At 40.4% G+C, this 20,496-nt stretch overlaps 1 protein-coding gene across 2 annotated transcripts in view; it reads left to right on the top strand.

Moving 5' to 3' along the window:
• The window catches only part of GRID2 (glutamate ionotropic receptor delta type subunit 2), a 724,654-nt gene that overhangs the window by 156,806 nt on the left and 547,352 nt on the right, over positions 1–20,496 (top strand). For both annotated transcript variants that reach the window (XM_068270973.1, XM_068270982.1), the window contains exon 3: positions 4,156–4,209. In XM_068270973.1, the coding sequence (XP_068127074.1) occupies positions 4,156–4,209 (54 nt within the window). The remainder of the gene's footprint in view (positions 1–4,155; positions 4,210–20,496) is intronic.

Genomic DNA, 20,496 nt, shown 5'->3' with positions numbered 1-20,496 from the left:
TTTCATCTCTTACTTTAAAACAATACATTTTACCCAAATGCTGGGATGTATGCTTTAGCATCCATCTTGCAATAAAGCCAAAATGTGACAAGTATTTCATGAAGAATGATTATAAAGCTCTTGCATTTGGGAGACTGAAACTTGAGAAAAGTCTCTGGGAAGCAGCTGTAACAACCAGTTGTCTGAAATCTGTATATTTATTTGCATTAGCAGGAAAGATGCATACACACAACAAATCATTTATCATAATTACTGCTAATCAATACTGATCATCAGGATATCTTAAACTGAGTATACCAGATGTGATTAGCTGTCAGCTCCTATTGAGGGAAGACACAGTGAAGAGACTCTACGGTGAGCTAAAGTTACCCATGTAGAGCCTACAGATGTTTCCCAGTCTTTTGTCATTCAGCATTTGGAATATATTATAAGATGTCATGCTGCTAACTTATTAAGTTTAATTCTATTTAAATCTATTTAACTTATAATGAAATATAGTGCTGAAAAGGTTATCTGACAGAATACTAGAAGATAAATAAAAGATATTTTGCACAATAAATGCCTTATGAATATACACTATAAAACTCACGACAAGAATGCATGTATGGGCCGAGACGTACATGCAAAAACATTGCATGGATACTATGGTGCACTGCAAATTGAAATTATTCTTGTTTTGTGAGGCTGAATGTTGCAAGGAGTTGTTACTGATATTTTACTATCACCTATTGTTACCTAGCTCTGATGTGAACTCTCCACTAACTATAAGGAAAGGTGGGGGGGGGGGGGAGGCTGCGCATCCCTAAACACATGTTGCAATTGAATGGTTAATCGCACAGGCATACACCGCCTCTGCCAGACTGAAAAATGCATGCCCTGCATCCAAGACAAGTGCTAACATTTATTAAACTAGGAGGTACTTTAGCTTCCAATATGGTTTGCATGCAAAGTATATTATACTAGACACTTGCGCCACGGTGAGGCAGACCTCCGGGCAAGTGACCTAACCTAAATTTAAAACCTCGGGAGCAGTTATGCAAAAAAAATGTGTAACTTACATTTGGTAGAGCAGCAAGGAGAACGCCAGCGCATACCACTAACGCTGCATCTAAAATGACCACCAGCTCAGTGTGTAGCACCTATATAGACTTTCTGCACACTTCGCATTCAATTCAGATGCAAATCATATGCAAATCTGCTACTACTTATCATGCAAACACGAAACTCGGGAGGAGGGGCTGGGAGCAGCTAACCTGACAGTTACATAGTTACAAAGTTAAGGAAAGGTGGGGGGAAAGGCTGCGCATCCCTAAACACATATTGCAATTGAATGGTTACTCGCACAGGCATAGTGTGCAAGTGTCTAGTATAATATACTTTGCATGCAAACCATATTGGAAGCTAAAGTACCTCCTAGTTTAATAAATGTTAGCACTTGTCTTGGATGCAGGGCATGCATTTTTCAGTCTGGCAGAGGCGGTGTATGCCTGCTCGATTAACCATTCAATTGCAACATGTGTTTAGGGATGCACAGCCTTCCCCCCCCCCACCTTTCCTTAACTTTGTAACTATGTAACTGTCAGGTTAGCTGCTCCCAGCCCCTGCTCCTGAGTTTCCTGTTTGCATGATAAGTAGTAGCAGATTTGCATATGATTTGCATCTGAATTGAATGCGAAGTGTGCAGAAAGTCTATATAGGTACTACACACTGAGCTGGTGGTCATTTCAGATGCAGCCTTAGAGGCATGCGCTGGCGTTCTCCTTGTTGTGTCTCCACTAACTATGCCTAACAGGAACCAATCCCTATTTATGCATAACAAGAAGCCTCCCCTATCTATGCTTAACAGAAACTATACCCTATGTATACCTTAAAGCAGGGCCAGGCTGAGTCAGAGGCAAGAAAGGCTCCAGCCTCAGGACACAGTGTAGGAGGGGCGCACAACTCACTCAGCTATCATTCCCCTATTGTGTTTGAAGCTAAGAGAAATAAGAAAAGGGGATACATGGCAGTGACTGCAAGCCAGATAACTAGATATTAAGGTGTTGGGGGTCCTGTGGTGCCTCTTACACTAATAGCAATCAGTGTGAGATGACTGGGGTGGGGGGGATGGAGGGGCGCACTTTGGTGTCTCAGCCTTGGGTGCTCTGCCTAAAAGTGACCACAACCCACAACTCTTAACACTAACCCTCCCCTATTTATTTATGCCCAAAACCAGCATTCCCCTCTCTATGACTAACACTAGCCTCCCCATATATGCCTAACACTAGCCTCCTCATATATGCCTAACACTACTAGCCCCCCCCCCCCCCCCATGGGGCACGGTAAAATGAAAATGTTGTTTTTTGAACAGAGTAAAATATTACTGGTATTGTTGCCGATATTCTACAAACGTACCTCTTTTGACTCCTAACACTGACCCACCCCTACTCATTGCTAATTAATTTGCTATTAATTAAGTAAATCTAATAAATCCACCATTACAGCGCTAATTTAAACTGCTAATTCAATACATCCCAACACTATTGGTGATACTAGGGGGGCATGTCCTTGTGAGGTTGCATTCTAAAGTACAAAATGCAGTACAAAGCTGTTCACATATTGGTCCTGCGACTCCTGCCCATTGCTCCCAATGATTCTGTTAGCATCAATAAAAAAAGCAACAGGTATGCATGTTCAGTGTTTCAATTGTTTCAAACCACTTTCCCGGAGACTTGCCGAGAGTTGCATCATTCCCCTAATCATTTAGATTGTAAGCTCACAAGAGCAGGGCTCTCTTCTTCATCTTTTGTGTCTTGGAATTAATTATACATTTTATTCATCATGTTACTTTTTCCACTGTAATTACCAATTCTGTATTTTGTATCAATGTTGTATTTTGCATAGTGGTGTATACCATTTGTCTGTATTATGCACCCCATGTTTATTTCTTACTTTGTACAGTGCCACAGAATATGTTGGCGCTTTATAAATCAATAATAATAATAATAATCTACCACTGAGCTAAGTTATCTTCTGCATAGATGGTCTTGTTAATGTTAAATCTAGACTTATGTGGTATGTTAAAGCGGATCCGAGATGAAAAACTAACTATAACAAGTAACTTTTCTATATATCTTATCTAAAGTTTAGATCGTTTAGGGCCGGTTCACACGGACGCTTGGCGGCATCTACCGTCAAGCGTTCGGGACCCATCGGCTAAACTCTCCCATTCAAGTGAATAGGAGCGTTTAGCATTGCGCGGTTACCGTCGATTACCGTCGATTGCATAAACGCGGCGTTCTGATCCCGATTTAACGCATCGTTTCGGCCGTCCCTAGAAGCCGCATGCAACGTCCAGGGACGGCTAGCCGGCGCGGCTTCATGTCCCCCTGCGGGGAAGAGAAACGCCGATCGCGACGATCTCTGTACCGCCGCCACCGAACGGGACGTCACAGGACGACGCGACTTCCTGGCCGCCCCAACGCCGCCTGCCGTCCATGTGAACCGGCCCTTACACAGCAAATCTGGCTGCATACAGCTTCAACAGTTTATGATGATTTATTGCTGTGATACAATGAGAGCAACCATGTTCTGTTTGTCAACATTACACAGTTAATCTGCAACTGCATCTCCACCCCTCCACCTGTAAATAACTCACTCTCCCCCATCTGCCTCTGAAATCTCTGGCTAGTAACCTCCTCCTCCTCCTGCCCAGTTTAAACTCCCATAAGCCCTTGCTACATGGGTCTGCGTGCCTTGGCGTTTTGGAGAAGCTGTGGGCGAGGCTTGTTTAGTTCATAGGGAATTAGAGTATTAAAAAAAAAAAAAAGGTATTTGGCTTGAGGAATGCTTTATAAACTATATGTAAGGAACACTATTATGTAATGAATAAAAGTTCATCTCGGATCCACTTTCATAGCTTAAACTTTGAGATTAAGTAAATTGTTATTTAAATTGCTTCAATCCGTAATGTTTTCCATATTTTCCATAACATGGCTATTTAGCTTTTCAGGGTAGTTTTTCAGCTTTTCACTAGGAAGAAAAATAAAATGATAACAGTACATTGTAAAGGTTATCTTTTTGAATCTGAATTACAAAGCTTTGCTCATTTTGCAAGATTAAATGCACTATCCTTTCCATATATTTTGACTCATATTCATTGTTTCCCTTCTGCAGGTCGTTGAAACTAATTTGGTTGCCTTTGACTGTCACTGGATCATAATAAATGAGGTAATTGGCATGCTAATATAATTGTTAAGTGTTAATTTTATTTGCATAAAGACAAGACATATTTAAGTTGCATAGGACTTTGTAAACCCAAATTATGCAGTAGGCCCTTAATTGATAAGAATACTGTTGGGAAATGACCAGTAAAAATGTAGAGTATTCCACTAATCATACTTCAGTCACTATGCTATAGTAAAGGTGTATATATACTTAGGCCTCTTTTAAACATATGGCTAAATGTGTCATTTAGCCACCAATTGCCAGAGTCAAGCATCTACCGCTTCCAAAATAATGTAACTGAATAGGCAACATTGATAGCCACAAGTGTGTCAGCAGTTGACACATGGTGCAGTTACTGTCCATCAGCAGTTGCACCGCAGCATGTAGCATCCAGGGCCGGCTACCCGTGGCTCAGAAGCACATGCAGTGACCGCCACAATATATAAGGCGTGGTTTAACTTGTAAACTTTATTAAGTTTAAGAAAGGACTCATTTGCTGCATTGTCATAAAAATAACATAGCTCCATGGAAAGATATAAGACCAAATTATTAGTCAGAATGAGGTTAATTCACAAAACTTAACTCATGAATTATCTATTTCAGTGCTTTATAGGCAATTATATAAATCAAAATAAGCTGTTCCTGATATAAACTTCTCTATTACTTGTCTTATTTTTGGTGTTTGTTTGCTCCTCCCAAACTAACACCTCCCATCCATTCACCAATAACTTTATTGCTACTTATCACAACTAAATGAACTATACAATTTTTTTTTAGCCACAAGTTAGGCTTCGTTTGAATGGTAATTTTTGCTAATAATGATTTTATATTATATGAATTTTAAAGGAAATAATAAGAAAAAAATTGAAACAATGATTTCTTAGTTTTCAGTTATTATAGTTTTTAAAATAAAACATATTACTATAGTTAAAAAATGTACATATTTAATTTGCCCATTTGTCCCAGTTATTACAATGCTAAAATTGTGTCTCTAGTACAATGTATGAGAATAATGTGAACTTGAATTATGCCACAATTACTCCAGTGCATCAGCTCGCATTGTTCACCTTATTGTCTGTAGTTTGTATTGTGTCGACTGTCACCCCATTAATCAGGATGATTCACTAAGCTGCGTTAAAACTACTACACTAAAGCAGCATAGGATAAAATCAGCAAGCGCACGCTACACGCAGTCCTGTTGCATAACACACACTTTTAAGTCACACGCACTTCTTGTCATTGCCGCACGACGATGTGATGTAGCACACCTGTGACACTTAACTAGCGTGGCTGCTACTATATTAATTAGCATAGTAGCGGCCACGTTGCTGAAGTATCATGGTTGTGCTACAACTCTTTTTGGCAATGACACGGAGCTCCCATAACTTAAGAGAGCATGCTATGCAACAGGCCCACATGTTACCCTCCAGCCACTGAGTCCCATGCAGCTCCTCACTCTCTCTGTATTGGCAGAGAGCCACCAAGCCAATGGACTTCCGAGTTTGACATCTCTCTTTGTTGCTAGGCCTGTGCATGCGCACCTCTTCCCCTTATATCGCAGTGGCTGTAGGCGGTACTGTACCCTGACTAATTGAGAGGCAGGATATTTAAACCCTGAGCTCTCACAGATGGATGCTGTTGCATCCCTGGTCACAGACATGACATTCTGACTTCCCTTTCCTGATTCTCCACACTATTGGCTTATCCCTCAAACAGGTATCCCTATTCAAAGTAACCCCTTTGGCTAATTCCCTTTTGCTACTCTTGCCTGCTCATTTTCCAGCCTGCAATCTAGCCTACATAGGATCCCTGAACTCCCTGCCTGTCAGTCTCTTGTCATCCATCCCTGGTTCCATACCTGCCTGCCACTACCTATCCACTTCCCAACCTGCCTCCCTTTGCTTTTCCCTGGTTTCCCGCAGTCCACCTCCCTGTTTACTGCACTCCTGGGGTTTCCCCCAGTCTGGCAGTTCCCCTCCGGGATCTCTTCAGCCACCTGCAGCATCCTAGAGATTCCCTCAGCCTGCTGGTTCCCCTCCAGGAACTCTCCAGTCACCTGCAGCTTCTTGGGGTTTCACTCAGCCTGCCAGTTCCCCTCCGGGAACTCTCCAGTCTTCAGCAGTATCCCGGGGATTCCTCCAGCCTGTCCGTTCCCTTCTTGGGTTCCTAGCCTATCAGATTCCTTCCCTGAGATTACTCTAGACTGTCAGTATCTCCGAGATTTACCCTGTAAGTCAGTACCCAGCTGGGATCCGTAGCTGTTGGCTCATTACCCGGGATTACCCTTGCCTGTCTGCTGCTCTCCTGGTAACTCTCAGTTAGCTCCCTTCCCGAGTTTATCCTGCCAGTCTGTTCCCCTCCTGGGAATGCCTCCTGTCGATATCCTTCCTGGGATTCCTATAGGTTAGGCCTACCACGCCTGTCCTGGTACTACAGCTCAACGGTCTGCTCTGCTTGAGCCCTCTCCTATCCCCTCAGGTACCCTCTATTTTTCCATTCACTGGGGTGGCAGTCCTAGGGGCCATGACCTGGCTAGCACCAGGCAGCAAAGTAGTCCGCCACCCACTAGGGGTGATGGCCCATCATCCCTTGTGGGATGCGCTGGTGAAGACCCGTGCTAGCTTAGACCCCATGCCCCAGGGCTGCTGGCTCCTTCATACCAGTGACGGGATCAACAGAACCCCCACAGTTCACAGGAGATACAAAATGCAGTGATGGGGGAGTAGTTAAAAGACAGTGAAAAACAGATACAATGAGGCAATTCATGATAAAGACTTTTGTAATGCTAAAAACTTCTTTAGTGCAACAGTAAAGTTGCATTAACTTTTAATTACTGGGCTTTATCCATCAAATAACAAGTGATTTATTTGCAACATTTCATATTGGTTAGAAAAATATTTATTATAAAAAAACTACCGTATATTTTTATCTTTTGGTGCTAAAACAATAAATGACATAGATTTTTTTTGCTTTTTTTATAAATACTATACATTCCCTTTAAACGTAGTAATGCACAGTGTGTTGTGAGTTGTATTCTTTTTCTTATACAAAAGTTTTCTAACAACTCTATTACCATGGTGGCCAATTCCTATGATTGCTGATATGCACACTGAATTCACAATCTGTTCCTGGCATGTTGCTGTATATAGTAATAAATAAAATAATTTAGAGACATTTGTGCTTCCCTTAACACCCATTTAGATCTTAGCTGTCACTTCCCTTTTCCAGGTAGATTCATTTTAGTTGCCTTTAGAGAAAATAAACATTCAGCCAAAGCATGACAACTCGGAACAGCTGCAGATACAGTAGAGGTTGCTGAAGCAAGGTAAAAGGAAAAAAAATGTCCATTAATGGTCTTCTGAACAAAACTTCTTGAAAAAAAAAATGAACAAGAATTAATTGAATAATAAATTCTTAACCCAAAGTATTATTAAAATCTTCTCAAGGTTCTTACAGAACACTGGCTGAGAGGACAGAGGAGCGCTGGGTCTTGGCTTTAGCTCATTTGACTAAAATGGATGTGGCATAATCTAAGGTGATTATGAGAAAGAGAGCCAAATGCTACTTAGATGACATTACTTAAGCGACAGTGAAGGTGACTGTGTCTCTTCTTGGAACTTTAAATCTAGGCTAAAAAAGCTAAAGGGAACAATTTACATGTTTATATTGATACCGTCACAGCATCCTACAGTATGACCTTCCTGGCTGTTCAGGTGCTGCATCAGCATAAACTGCTTAAAAACAGGCTGAGTGGTTTATCACTGACTAGTTGTTCTCCTTGTTAACTTAGTGATTTATGCCTGTTTAATTTTAATGCAGTCTGGACTCTGGAAACCAATTATACCTCAAAGATGTTTCCAATTTAAACAAAAATCTCTTAAATGTCTCTGACCCCTCTGTTTTGTGTATTTTGTACTTTTTTTTCCACATAAGGTTCAGGAACATCCTTATTTTTGCCAGAGTTCTTTCGGGATAAAGTTACATCTTCATACTTTTACATTTCACTGAAGTAGCTATCATTCCTCAACTAAGGGTATTGAACAGGAAATATGACATCCCAGTAATGGTATAATATCCTACCTTGATCCAAGCATTGCTGCAAGGGAAAGTCAGAAGCTTATATTTCTAAAGGTGACCACTCAGTAAGCAACTTTTGGGCATCCTGACACACTAATAAGGAGAAATACTAGAGTGGGTTTAGAATCAATTGAACTTGCCAGCACATCACATTTGTACTGCTGTATGTGGTATAAAATCACTGATCCCTGCAGATTTAGATGTAAATATCTGCTGCTCCTTAGTTACAGTTGGTTACAGAGGTGTTGCTTCAATAAGCTGTGATGCATTAAAAGGTGTGCTGTAAAATTAGAGGCAGTTAACCTAACTTAATGGACGTTTGATTTTGTAAACTACTTCAAGATTTATCCCACATGATGCAGCCATTTGAACTTATTACAGTATATACTCGCATATAAGCCGACCCGCATATAGGCCGAGGTACCCACTTTTCTCTCTGAAACCAGGAAAAAGTGATTGACTTGCATATAAGCCCCCTCCTCAGTATAGCCCCCCCCCCATAGAAGCCATATGTGCTCCCAGTACAAGTCATCCTCCTTCCTGATAGCCAGATGTGCCCCAAGGATGACACAGCTGTGTCTCAAGATGCCACTAGATGATGTTATAGATATGAGACACAGCAATTGCCACACAGGAAGAATCTCAGATCATTGCACCGCTGACACATTGCTTGCACGCTCCGCTTCACAAACCAGGTGATACAGGTAGTCTGAGTTGTGCACTCTGCACACCATGCTGCAGGGGATGGGGGGCACTGACACAGCAGGCAGCCAGCTGGCAAGAGCAGGATCATTAGTGCACAACCCTTACACTCCTATGCCGATAACAAAACCTGCTCCACCATTCGTTGTGCTTCACTAATTCGCATATAAGCCGAGGGGGTAACATTTCAGCACATTTTTGTGCCCAAAAATTAGGCTTATACGTGACTATATAAGGTAGCAAAACTACATTAAAAATGGGCCTTTCAAAGTGCTTAGACAAGACACAGAACATTTATATTACCCTTTTCTGCTGGTGGACTTAAAGTGCCTGTGCTGCAGCCAATAGGGCATGCTCTATAGGGAGTAGCAGTGTTAGGGAGTCTTGCCCAAGATCTCCTCCTGAATAGGTTTTGGCTTACTGAATAGGCAGAGCTGAGATTCAAACGCTGGTCTCTTGTGTCAGAGGTAGAGCCCTTAACCAGTAGTGTACTCAGCCAATTAGCATTTATGTTGTTTATCATGAAAAGGGTCTGGAAAATCATCTCCAGCTATCCAGAAAGCACTGTGCACTGCACACAATGCAGGTGGTACTAGAGTTCATCAGTCATTCTCCTAGCTGGGTAGGGATGCGTAGAAATTGGTGGAGAATGTTGATCTGTGCTCTGCATAATCTTTGATATTAACCATACCCACATTCTCCCCTGCAAATAAGGACAGTTTTCTTTTACCAGATTCCTTAATTGTTGCCCATGAGTGCAAAACAAATAAAACCACTTGCACTGAATGTTAAACAAATTTAATAAAATGCGCCACTCAACTGTTTTTTTTTTATGAAAGTTGTTTTGGATCCCATTGTACCCTGTTGTTGAAAAACATCTTCAGAGTGCTTTGGTCTAGAGTTAAAAGGCGTTCTCTTTCTGCTCACTGTCTTACTTGAAGAGACTTCATTGAAGTCTCACAGTGTTTGGTCTTCAGAATTTGCCTGAAGCCTTTTTTGGAGCTCAGTGGGAACTGCATGTTCCTCCACCTTATCTCTTCAACTCCAGTGCCATACTGACATAAACCTAGAAGTGGCATAGAAGCATGAAAACAATTAATATGTACGTCAAAGCAATGTAACAGTTAAGACCCTTTTATTTTATCTCAGAGAAATAATAAAAAAAAAAAAACGTTAAGTGTCACTAGTGATTTTTGTTTTTTTCTTTGTCATGTGTAACCCATTCCTTTCTAAGTACCTTTGCATTTCTTCTAAGATGAGAAAAGGGGGGTGGGGGACTTATTCAGATACTATATAATAATTACATGTTTTTTTCTGCCAGACAGGCATTCCATTGCAATTACACTGACAACAATTAATCTCCATCAGTGGTGATGTCTGCAGCCTGTGTAGTCGGTGTTGATGCCAAAACACATGAGCACTATAAAACATGTTATACTGTATGGTCTCTGAGAAAGCAAAGCTACCCACAACTTGGCTCTTGGGCCAGCATTTCATCTCACTCTTTTATACTGTCTGTGCGGGCGCAGGGTTGCTAAATAAATGAAGAGGCAGTGTATTGGTGCATTGTCTACTTTCTAATACCTGCTATTACAAATCTAAAAAGGTTCTAACCCCTTCTTACACAATTACCCCCCCCCCCCCAAAAAAAAAATCCTTGATGCTGAGTTGGAATTTAAGCTAATAGAAAAAAAAGTATGATGTTTAGTTTTAGAAAAACATACATAACAATGCATTTTAATGATTGTTTTCTTGTAGCATCCATACTTTTCTGCTTTAAAGAACATAACATAAAAGAGGATTATGCATTGGCAAGATAGCAGTACTTTGTACAGCCATGGGCATTGGCTATTTGCATAATGTAAGCAAAATTAAGTAGTTTTTGATTACCCACATTGATTTTTTTCTGTGGTTAGTCTCATTATAAAGAAAAAAAATAGCATTTAAATATTTCCATTTCTAACCACTCTCGAGTTTATTTACTTCAATGCACAATAATTAGGATAATTTATTTCATCTTATGCAATTCATACCCAAACGTTGTTCATAACCAGGTGGTTATGGTTGTAGATTAGAAACTAGATTAGAGAACATCTAAAGGTCATCTCATGTGCATATTGTGAGCAAATAAATGCTGAAATCTATTGAACATCAGGTCAAACTCATAATGCTGTGTCAATGTATTAGAGGTACTTTAACGAAAGTGAAAAAAACAAAAAAACAAAAACAAAAACAAATCAATACACACTAATAGAAAATGTAATACTCCAGTCAATGTATTTATTTTTGTGTATGAATTGGGGCAGTTCTAGCCCTCAGTAAGATTTGTATTGCTTGTGTATACTTAAAGTGAACCTGAAACAAGTGGTATATGGAAACTGCCATATTATTTTCTTTTTAAATAATACCATTTGCCTGTTAGTCCCGCTGATCATTCTGGCATCAGTAGTGTCTGAATCACACACCTGAAACAATCTTGTCAGATATTTGTTAGACACATTTGATCTGCAGCATGCATGTTCAGGGGCTATGGCTAAAAATATTGTGAGGCAGAAGATCAGCACAGCACAGCCAGGCAACTGGCATTGTTTAAAATTAAATAAATATGTCATCCTCCATATTCCTCTCACTTCAAAATGCCTTTAAGGAGACATTTTCTCACTTACCTTTTATATGAGATTTGGCTGTGAGGTATACCTAATCTCACATGTAAAAATGCAGTTTTCAGTCTTGGACATTTACAGTGTCAAGCAGCTGTATGCACAGACACATGTATGAAATGCCCAGTGACACCTTATCCATATTACATGTCCTGAGTTCCTTCACATTGGCCATTTTATTACATATGAACTATGAAAACACAGTTCATACATATACCAGGCATATACATCTGGTACAACAGAAATAATGATGGCACACACATGTCTCAAACAGCTTGCGTGGAAGAATGCAAATAGATATACCACATATTTTAGCTGTGACCCTCCTCAGGTGTATCTATCTGGTACGCTAAACCTCCCTGTTCATAAATGTCAGAAATGGAACTAGAAGGGGGATGAACTGCCACTTCAGCAGGCGTTACATGTCCTTGAAGGTAAAATGAATTAGCATTGATTAAAAAAAATGCCATAGAGTGCAGCTAAGCTATAGGTGTTATTAAAATTTTAGTATCATGATTGTAGTAATTTGTAATGCAGAAGCTTCCCTTTCTTTTGCTTTCTATCTCATAATGCACAGATGAGGGTGCTCTGAAAAGATCTTGTATTCATGTGTCTGTGCCTCGTCATCATTGCTACAATCTTAGATGTGCGTACCCTCTATCTATATACAGGACAACATCTTTACATTTGCTGAAAACAAAGTGATAATATTTGCCTTTGGCGTAGTCATGAGGGTTGAGCAGAGGATACATATAAAATAAAAATCTCTGTGTGAAGAAACGCGGAACAGCCGCCGCTATAAGTCAGCAGGAGGCGGTTCTTTCCACGCATGGCATGGCGTAACGCGGAAAAACCGCCGCGTCTGACGTGGCGGTTAGCGTGCATGGGCTTATTGCGAACAGTCTGACCCATCGCTGGGAGGCTGCCGCCGGTGCTGATGGCGGTGCGACCAACCCCGCGCACAGGTCAGCGAGCACATTGCAAGACAGTACTGGTGTGGCTGGGACTGATAGTCCACCAAGGTTCAAAATGACGCGCGTGTGCGCAGAGAGGCAGAACTTATATGGCAGTCAGAAAAGGGTTAGCTGACCAAGCCGGTCAGCTGACAACCCTGCTTCATTTCATTGGTCCAGCACTTAAGGAGAGGCTGGAGAGTGTTTTAGTATATATACTGCTTGCTGGTTGTCTGGCGTTGCGATCACTATGTGGTAGCACTCAGACCTGAGTCAGATCCTAAAGTGTGCCGGGACCAGCTGGAGCTGTTATCCTACACTTAGCTAGATTCTGTTGATAGTCTAATGTACTAGTTTGATTGTGATTATCTGTTATGACCTTTTGCTTGCCTGACTATTCTTCTGAACTCTGATCCTGTACCTTGCTATTCTGATACTCTGTTGCCGAACCCCGGCTCGCCCTAAGACTCCGCATCTGCCTCCTGATTCTGTACCTCGATATTTCTGATACCCTGTTGCCGAACCCTGCTTGTTTATTAAACCCCGCATCTGCCTTCTGAATCTGTACTGTATCTGTCTGTGTGGTTACGACCTGGTTTGTCCGACCTCGAGAACCGACCTTACTGTTAGAGGCGGTTCCCAGTCCTGGTAGTGACACTCCCTCCTGAGTGTCACTCTCGGTTTTGTCCTTCCTACTCTCAGCCTGACTCCTCCCCCCGGGAGAGTTCAGGTCTTTGGAAGGAATTTGTGCAGTACTCTTTACTGCTCTGAGGCCTAGTCCTCTAAGTATTACGGTCGCACCAAACACTCCTACTCTACTCAGGTGTCCAGAGGTTAGCTTATATATCTGATTATCGGTGATACTGCAGATCATCAATAATCTAGTATATATCTGTATTCCCAGTGATACTGCATATCACCGGTAATCAGATCCTCTCTGTGTTACACCGATCGTTACACTCTGCACTTACCCCTTTTGGGAAATTCCATCACCAGCAGTGGAAACTGTGTTGATTAAACAACTTCTGTCCAGTTGGTCAGCACGTAGCAACTTTGATTTTCTAATTGTTGCCTTTTTGGTGATGGCATACACATGTAAGGTGAATTTTCTGCTTATTACTGGTAGTCAGCCCAAGTGTTGTAATAAGAAATATTTCATATTTTAATCTTCTTTTTAGACATGTAGCATTCTTTCCAAAATAATTCTACCAGTGCAGCGAAAATGAGAAACCACATTGCGTGCAATTGGTTGTCTTAACTTCTGTTTTGATAAAACCTTCTGGGAGAAGCGATCGGCCTGGTACAACAATGTGGGTAAATATTGTCCACAAACTGAATGCAGCTGCCATGTTTGCAAGAAAGAGATTTACTTTTTCTTGCAGTTATAAGAGCCATGGCTGACTGCGGTTAAATTGGAAAGATAAATTTCTATCAGATGCAAAATGGCTTGCACAGCAGCTATATACAAGGGCTGTCCAGAAAGTGAGGATCAATTAGCCAGAAAATATGCTAGGATTGTTAATTCTACAGAAAACTTACTTCAAGATTCATTGACATATTCCTGTATTGTTTACAGTTACTTGCACAATTTAAACTTTTTTCCCCCCATAAAACATGACTTAAGAAACAAGATTACTCTCTTAAAAAATCCAGGACCTGGATTTTTAGCCAGTAATGATTACATTCTTCAGTGACTTTTTCATATTTTTTTCTTTGTTTGTTTGCTTTTACTACTTGGAACAATGAATAGGTTCTGGCTTACTGAGTAGGAAGAGCCAAGATTTGAACCCAGGATTCCTATGTCAGAGGCAGAGTCCTTAACCATTACACTATCCAGCCACTGCTATCCAGATCACCTTTACTGATGAGACACATATGCAATAACTTTTCTCCAGAGTTTTCTCCTAAGCAATATATTCACACCTTATCAATAAAATGCATTTTAACCACTTCAGGACCAGAGGTTTATACAATTCTAGTGACCAGGCCATTTGTTACAATTCAGCACTTCACAAGTTTAACGGTTTATTGCGTAGTCATACAACTTAGCACCAAAATGAATTTTACCTCCTTTTCTTACCACTAATAGAGCATTCTTTTGGTGGTATTTGATTGCTGCTGCAATTTTTTTTTTTTTGTATTCAGGATTGAATTAATTAAAGATAATTTTTTTACATAAAAAAACCCTATTTTTTTATTCCCGCTTATCCCCTAAATTAGCCCTAGATCATGTTACATACACTACACTACACATACATAGGCATCAGCCTATGATAGGGATTAGATTGTGAGCCACTCCTGGGGACAGTTAAGTGACAAAAACATCCTCTGTACAGCGCTGCACTGCCTCTACCATCTACCATAACAATAGAAGACAATAGTGGATTACAGCTGATGAACAACTATATATATATATATATATATATATATATATATATATATATATAGTTAATAATTCATGACCTAAAGTTTATTATTATTTGGTTATGACTGTACTTGAAGGTTAGACCCAACTGCCAGAAACCAAACAGAGGCCCAGTGCACACCAAAACCACTAGCAGATCTGCAAAACGCTAGAGGTTTTTGAAGCAGATTTTCAGAGCAATTCTAGGCATGTTTAGAGAGGTTTTCTAAACATGCCTAGCATTTTTTGGAGCTTTTTGTGTAGCAGATTACAAATATTGTTACAGTGAAGCTGTTACTGAACAGCTAATGTAACAAAAACGCCAGGAAAACAGCTCTGATCTAGCGTTTTTCAGAGCAGTTTGAGCTTTTCCTATACTTTACATTGAGGCAGGAACGAATTTGCAAACCGCAAAAGTGCTGCAGGACCCACGTTTGCGGTTTGCTAAAAACCTCAAACCTCTGGTGTGCACCATCCCATTGACATACATTGGCTAAGTGTTATTAAAGGCGGAAGCGGTTTGCGGAACGCTTCAAAAACCGCTAGGTGTGCACCAGGTCTATTTTGTCTAGTTTAAAAAGGAATTCCAGTGAAAATAATGTAATAAAAAAGTGCTTAATTTTTACAATAATTTTGTATAAATGATTTAGTCAGTGTTTGCCCATTGTAAAATCTTTTAAATCCCTGATTTACATTCTGACATTTATTACATGGTGAAATTTTTACTGTTGGCAGGTGATGTAGCTGCTGCATGCCTTTTTAGCAGTTGGCAACAGCTGTAAACAACTATTTCCCACAATCCAACAAGGTTCAAAGACAGGAAACTGCCAGGAGTACCACGGTCCTCACAGTTTCTAGTGGGAGGAGTTTCACCACAATATCAGCCATACAGCGCCCCCTGAGGGTCTGTTTGTGAAAAGGAATATATTTCTCATGTAAAAGGAAGTATCAGCTACTGATTGGGATAAAGCTCAATTCTTGGTCAGAGTTTCTCTTTAACAGCAGAGTTGTCAACTGTACCTTTTATTTACCCTACTATGACTGAGACACTTTCGGTTGAAAAAGGCACCCAATAAAATAGTGGGTGATGGGGCCACCCACTATGCTAACAGCAGCTACAAATAGTGGGTGCTTTGTTCTCCTGCCATTTTTTGACAGCTAGGATTAATATTGATAAGAGCAAGAAAATATATTTGCCTTTTTCTCTATATTACTCTATAAGGGCCACTAAGCTAATTTGAATCGGTGCATGCAACTGGCATACTAATAAGTTTAATATTGTATTTCAGTAAAAAATAAATCTAAAAAGTCTTTTCGGTCTCACTATAATTCCATAAGCCCAAATCTTCTAAGGTTCCTCCACAGACATGTCAGATAGAAACAGAAAATGCGTAGTTTGAGAATTCTATTTCTTTTATTTAACGTCATAATGTATAGTATTGGAAGCATGAGGTATATTATAGCTGCATACTTGACCTTTGCTACTAGTATTTGTTAAAGTTTGAATTTGATAGACATGACTTGTTTTAGTCTAAATAACCATGCAATTATGTATCTCCCACCTATAATACTTATGCCACACATCTTGCAGAAAATAAGTATATAAATAAATAGTCAGCCTGAATTTTATACCAGTAGAAGGCCATTCTCTATGGTACATTGCGGATTAATCGACCAGAAATGCAGGATATTACACAGGACCTGGCAGATGCCAGGTGTTATTTTGCTTCAGAAAATCTATATTTAATACTGAGCATAAATGACAAATGAATGAAATAATCCGTCAGTGTGCCTTAGGGATGTACAAAGCAGGTTTAGTTTTTCAAAAGACCAAGGAAAAACAGCTAATGTACCCTTTCAAAATGGGGTCTCCGCACCAAGCCTCACAACTGTTTATTTTCGGTAGAATGGAGATAGGCTTTATAAATATAAGAAAAGGATTATCCTCACTTATATATCAGAGGTATGTTACATTGATTTACACTAAGTAACAGAAAATTAAAGAATGGATTTTCATTCTGCATAACACAGATTGCATTCTACTCTAAAAATAAATGTAAAATGTAAGTAGTAGGCAGCAGTCTTATATTTCTGTCAGTGTGGGATTTTGCGCTAGTAGAAGATAAATAGTTAAATTTAGAACTGCTGCAAAGAAACAACATAAACTAACTTTTTTAAAATTAGATTTTATATTTGAGTTAATGCAAGAAATGCTTCATTTTTTGTAACACCCACATTTCCTACTATTCTACAAAAATGAAGTATACATATAGTTCCCTATCTAGACGTGGATTGTCAAAGAATGGGTGTGAGCAGCAGCTCTGAACATGATTAGTGTACAGAAGGCATAATCTATCTAGTAGATATGGGAAATGGTACCTTGATATTTCCTAGTACTAATCTGTACCCTTCTCAGATAGTAGTCATATGATTTTTACTGCTAGGTAACTAGCATTTTGTTATCGAAGGCTCTTAAAATGATGACCTCCATAGCTTGCAAAAGACAAGTGTATTTTAAGTGTTTTTTATCACAGTCCTATTGTAAATTATTTTTTTCTATTGTATATTCTGTATTTCTTCATACAAACAGCAATGTTACACAGCTACCAGCTTTTCCAGGGCTTTCTACACTTTAGTATAGCAAGTGCCATGGCGACATTTGCGGCCCTCTGTTGGTCACTCGTCAGGGAACTTAACCACTTGAGAACCGCAGTGTTAAACCCCCCTAAAGACCAGGCCATTTTCATTAAATTGTCCACTGCAGCTTTAAGGCCAAGCTGCAGGACCACACGACACAGCACACAAGTGATTCCCCCCCTTTTCTCCCCACCAACAGAACTCTCTGTTGGTGGGGTCTGATCGCTCACCAGATGTTTGTTTGTTTATTTGTGTTTATTTGTGTATTTTTTAAATAAAAAATGTGTGTTTTTTTTACTACTGTACGCCCCTCTCCCTCTCTCCCCCCGCCAGCCAATCCCTGTGATCAGCTGTCATAGGCTTCAACCTATGACAGCCGATCACCTCTGTGCCTGTGGAGGGGACAGCCATGTCACACGGTTGTCCCCAATACAGCGCTGCTGCAGATCACAGCGCTGTACGGGTAAATAGACGGCGGTTTCGTCATTTAACAGTCTCCCAAATTCTGCAGTCATCTCTACCTGTAACATATAAAACACTGCACACAATACATAAGCCTATTATGGATATGGAGTACAAACCAAAGACTCTTTACTTAAAGGGGACCTAAAGTGAAAAAGTATATGGAGGTTGTCATATTTATTTCATTTTAAACAATTCCAATCGCATGGCAGCCCTGCTGATCTATTTGGCTGCAGTATTGTCTGAATCAGACCAGATAGCCAGGCAACTGCTACTGCTTAAAAGGAAATAAATATGCAGCCTCCATATCTCTCTCGCTACAAGTGTTTCAAATAGTAAATCATTACTAACCTTTGTAAAAGGATTTGCTTGCAATTTTATAATATGGCTCAATATAGTGCAATGCTACATGACCTTTGTTCTCCTGCCACTCCTCTCTCTCCCCATTCCAACATATCTAACCACACTTGCAATCTATAAAGTGACTGAAAGAAAGTAAGTTGATTGGATATGTCAGGAGCAATAGATTTCTAGTAGATTCTATCAAAGTGATTGAATCGACTGGAAAAATCAATACATGTATGTCTAGCTTAAACCTAGGTGTAGTTACTAGCAGTGTTCCTCATTCACTATGGCTGATTTGCTGTGTGACATGACCTATTGTTCTCGCAGCCAAGTGCAGTGTGGGATCTTGTTTTTCAATATCTTTTTAGACAAAATAGCTGTTATAAACACAGAGGAGCTGTTTGAATGAAAACGCATCTCAGCTAGGAGATTACAGAAGTTAACAGAGACTGATGGACAGGTACTCTGTTACCCAGCTGAGATGTCTGCTTCCTTGGAGAGAATGTCAAAGTTTACAGGGAGGAAAGAAGCACAGCTTGAAGACCTGGAAATGTGAACAAAGTACTATTGATAGTTCATAGCTTACCTGACACATTGTGCTACAGTTAACTGCAAACATGTTTGCTTTAACTTCCCTGGCGGTAAGCCCATGCTGAGCACGGGCTATGCCACGCAGGAGGATTTCTCAGGCCCTGCTGGGCTGATTTGCATACTTTTTTTTTGCAACACGCAGCTAGCACTTTGCTAGCTGCGTGTGTACTCTGATCACCGCCACTCCGCGCCGATTAGCCGCCGCTGCTCACCGCACCGCCCCCCCCCCCCCCAGACTCCCATGCGCTGCCTGGCCAATCAGTGCCAGGCAGCGCTGAGGGGTTGATCGGGACTCCCAATGACGTCACGATGTCGATGATGGTGACGTCATGCCGCCCGTCGCCATGGCGACGGGGGAGTCCCTCCAGGAAATCCCGTTCTTTGAACGGGATTTCTTGATCGGAGATCGCCGGAGGCGATCAAAGAGGGCGGGGGATGCCGCTGCACAAAGGCTATCATGTAGTGAACCCTGGGCTCGCTACATGATTTAAAAAAAAATATTTAAAAACTGCTCTGCTGCCCCCTGGCGGTTTTTAATAGACCGCCAGGGGGGTTAACTAACAATTACAAACAACACTGAAGATAAACTAGAGTGACAGTAAAATTAATATAGTCCTCATAGCTCTATGTAGAAGGGTGATTGTTTTTACATTTAGTGCCCCATCATCTCCCCCCCCCCCCTCCCCGAGCAGATGCACCTGGTATAGCCCCTTTCTTTGCTCATCTTCCCTTCATTAAAGGGAAGCTAAAGAGATAAGTATATGGACATTAAAGCGGACCCAAACCAAACTTTTTTTAATTCAAAATATTTAGTTGCACCACTCTGACACATACAAATATACATAAACTTCAAGCCTATAAGCATTTCAGTGCATACTTTTCACCCTTCTCTTTTTATAACTAGGGTTATACAGGTGGCAGCTATTAGCAATTCCTCCTTTGCTGGACACCTTCACACCACCTACTCCACCAGTTTGCCGGATTATTTCCTGGCAATATGAAAGGAAGGGAGGGGTTTCTCCAATAAATGTAAAATATTTTATATTTGTCATCATGCAGCTGAAAAAACGCTGCTATTTATTATTATAATTTAGAAAATAGATTTTATTTCTGAAATCTTGTATTTTTAATTTGGGTCCACTATAAGAGGGAAAAGAGGTGCCCTGAATGTATAAAAGCTTCTAAAAACAGTTTAAAAATGAAAAGGGTACCGCGGTCCGCAGTGTCTTATCTCAATGACAAAATCTTTGAAGGATTTTTATTTAGCATGCTAAATAAAAATCTTTTGTAGTTTACAAAGATTTCGTCATTGCGGTAAGACACCTCAGTACCCTTTTCGTTTTTAAACAGTTTTTAGAAGCTTTTATACATTCAGGGCACCTCTTTTCCCTCTTAATGTGCATAGTACACCCCCATACATAACCTGTCCAAGGGGTGATGACAGAACTCCCACGGTTGC

The sequence above is a fragment of the Hyperolius riggenbachi genome, chromosome 1, assembly GCF_040937935.1.
Source record: "Hyperolius riggenbachi isolate aHypRig1 chromosome 1, aHypRig1.pri, whole genome shotgun sequence".
Taxonomy (NCBI): Eukaryota; Metazoa; Chordata; class Amphibia; order Anura; family Hyperoliidae; genus Hyperolius; species Hyperolius riggenbachi.
The sequence above is the reverse complement of the archived record's forward strand: the minus strand, read 5'-3'. Positions and strand labels throughout refer to the sequence as shown.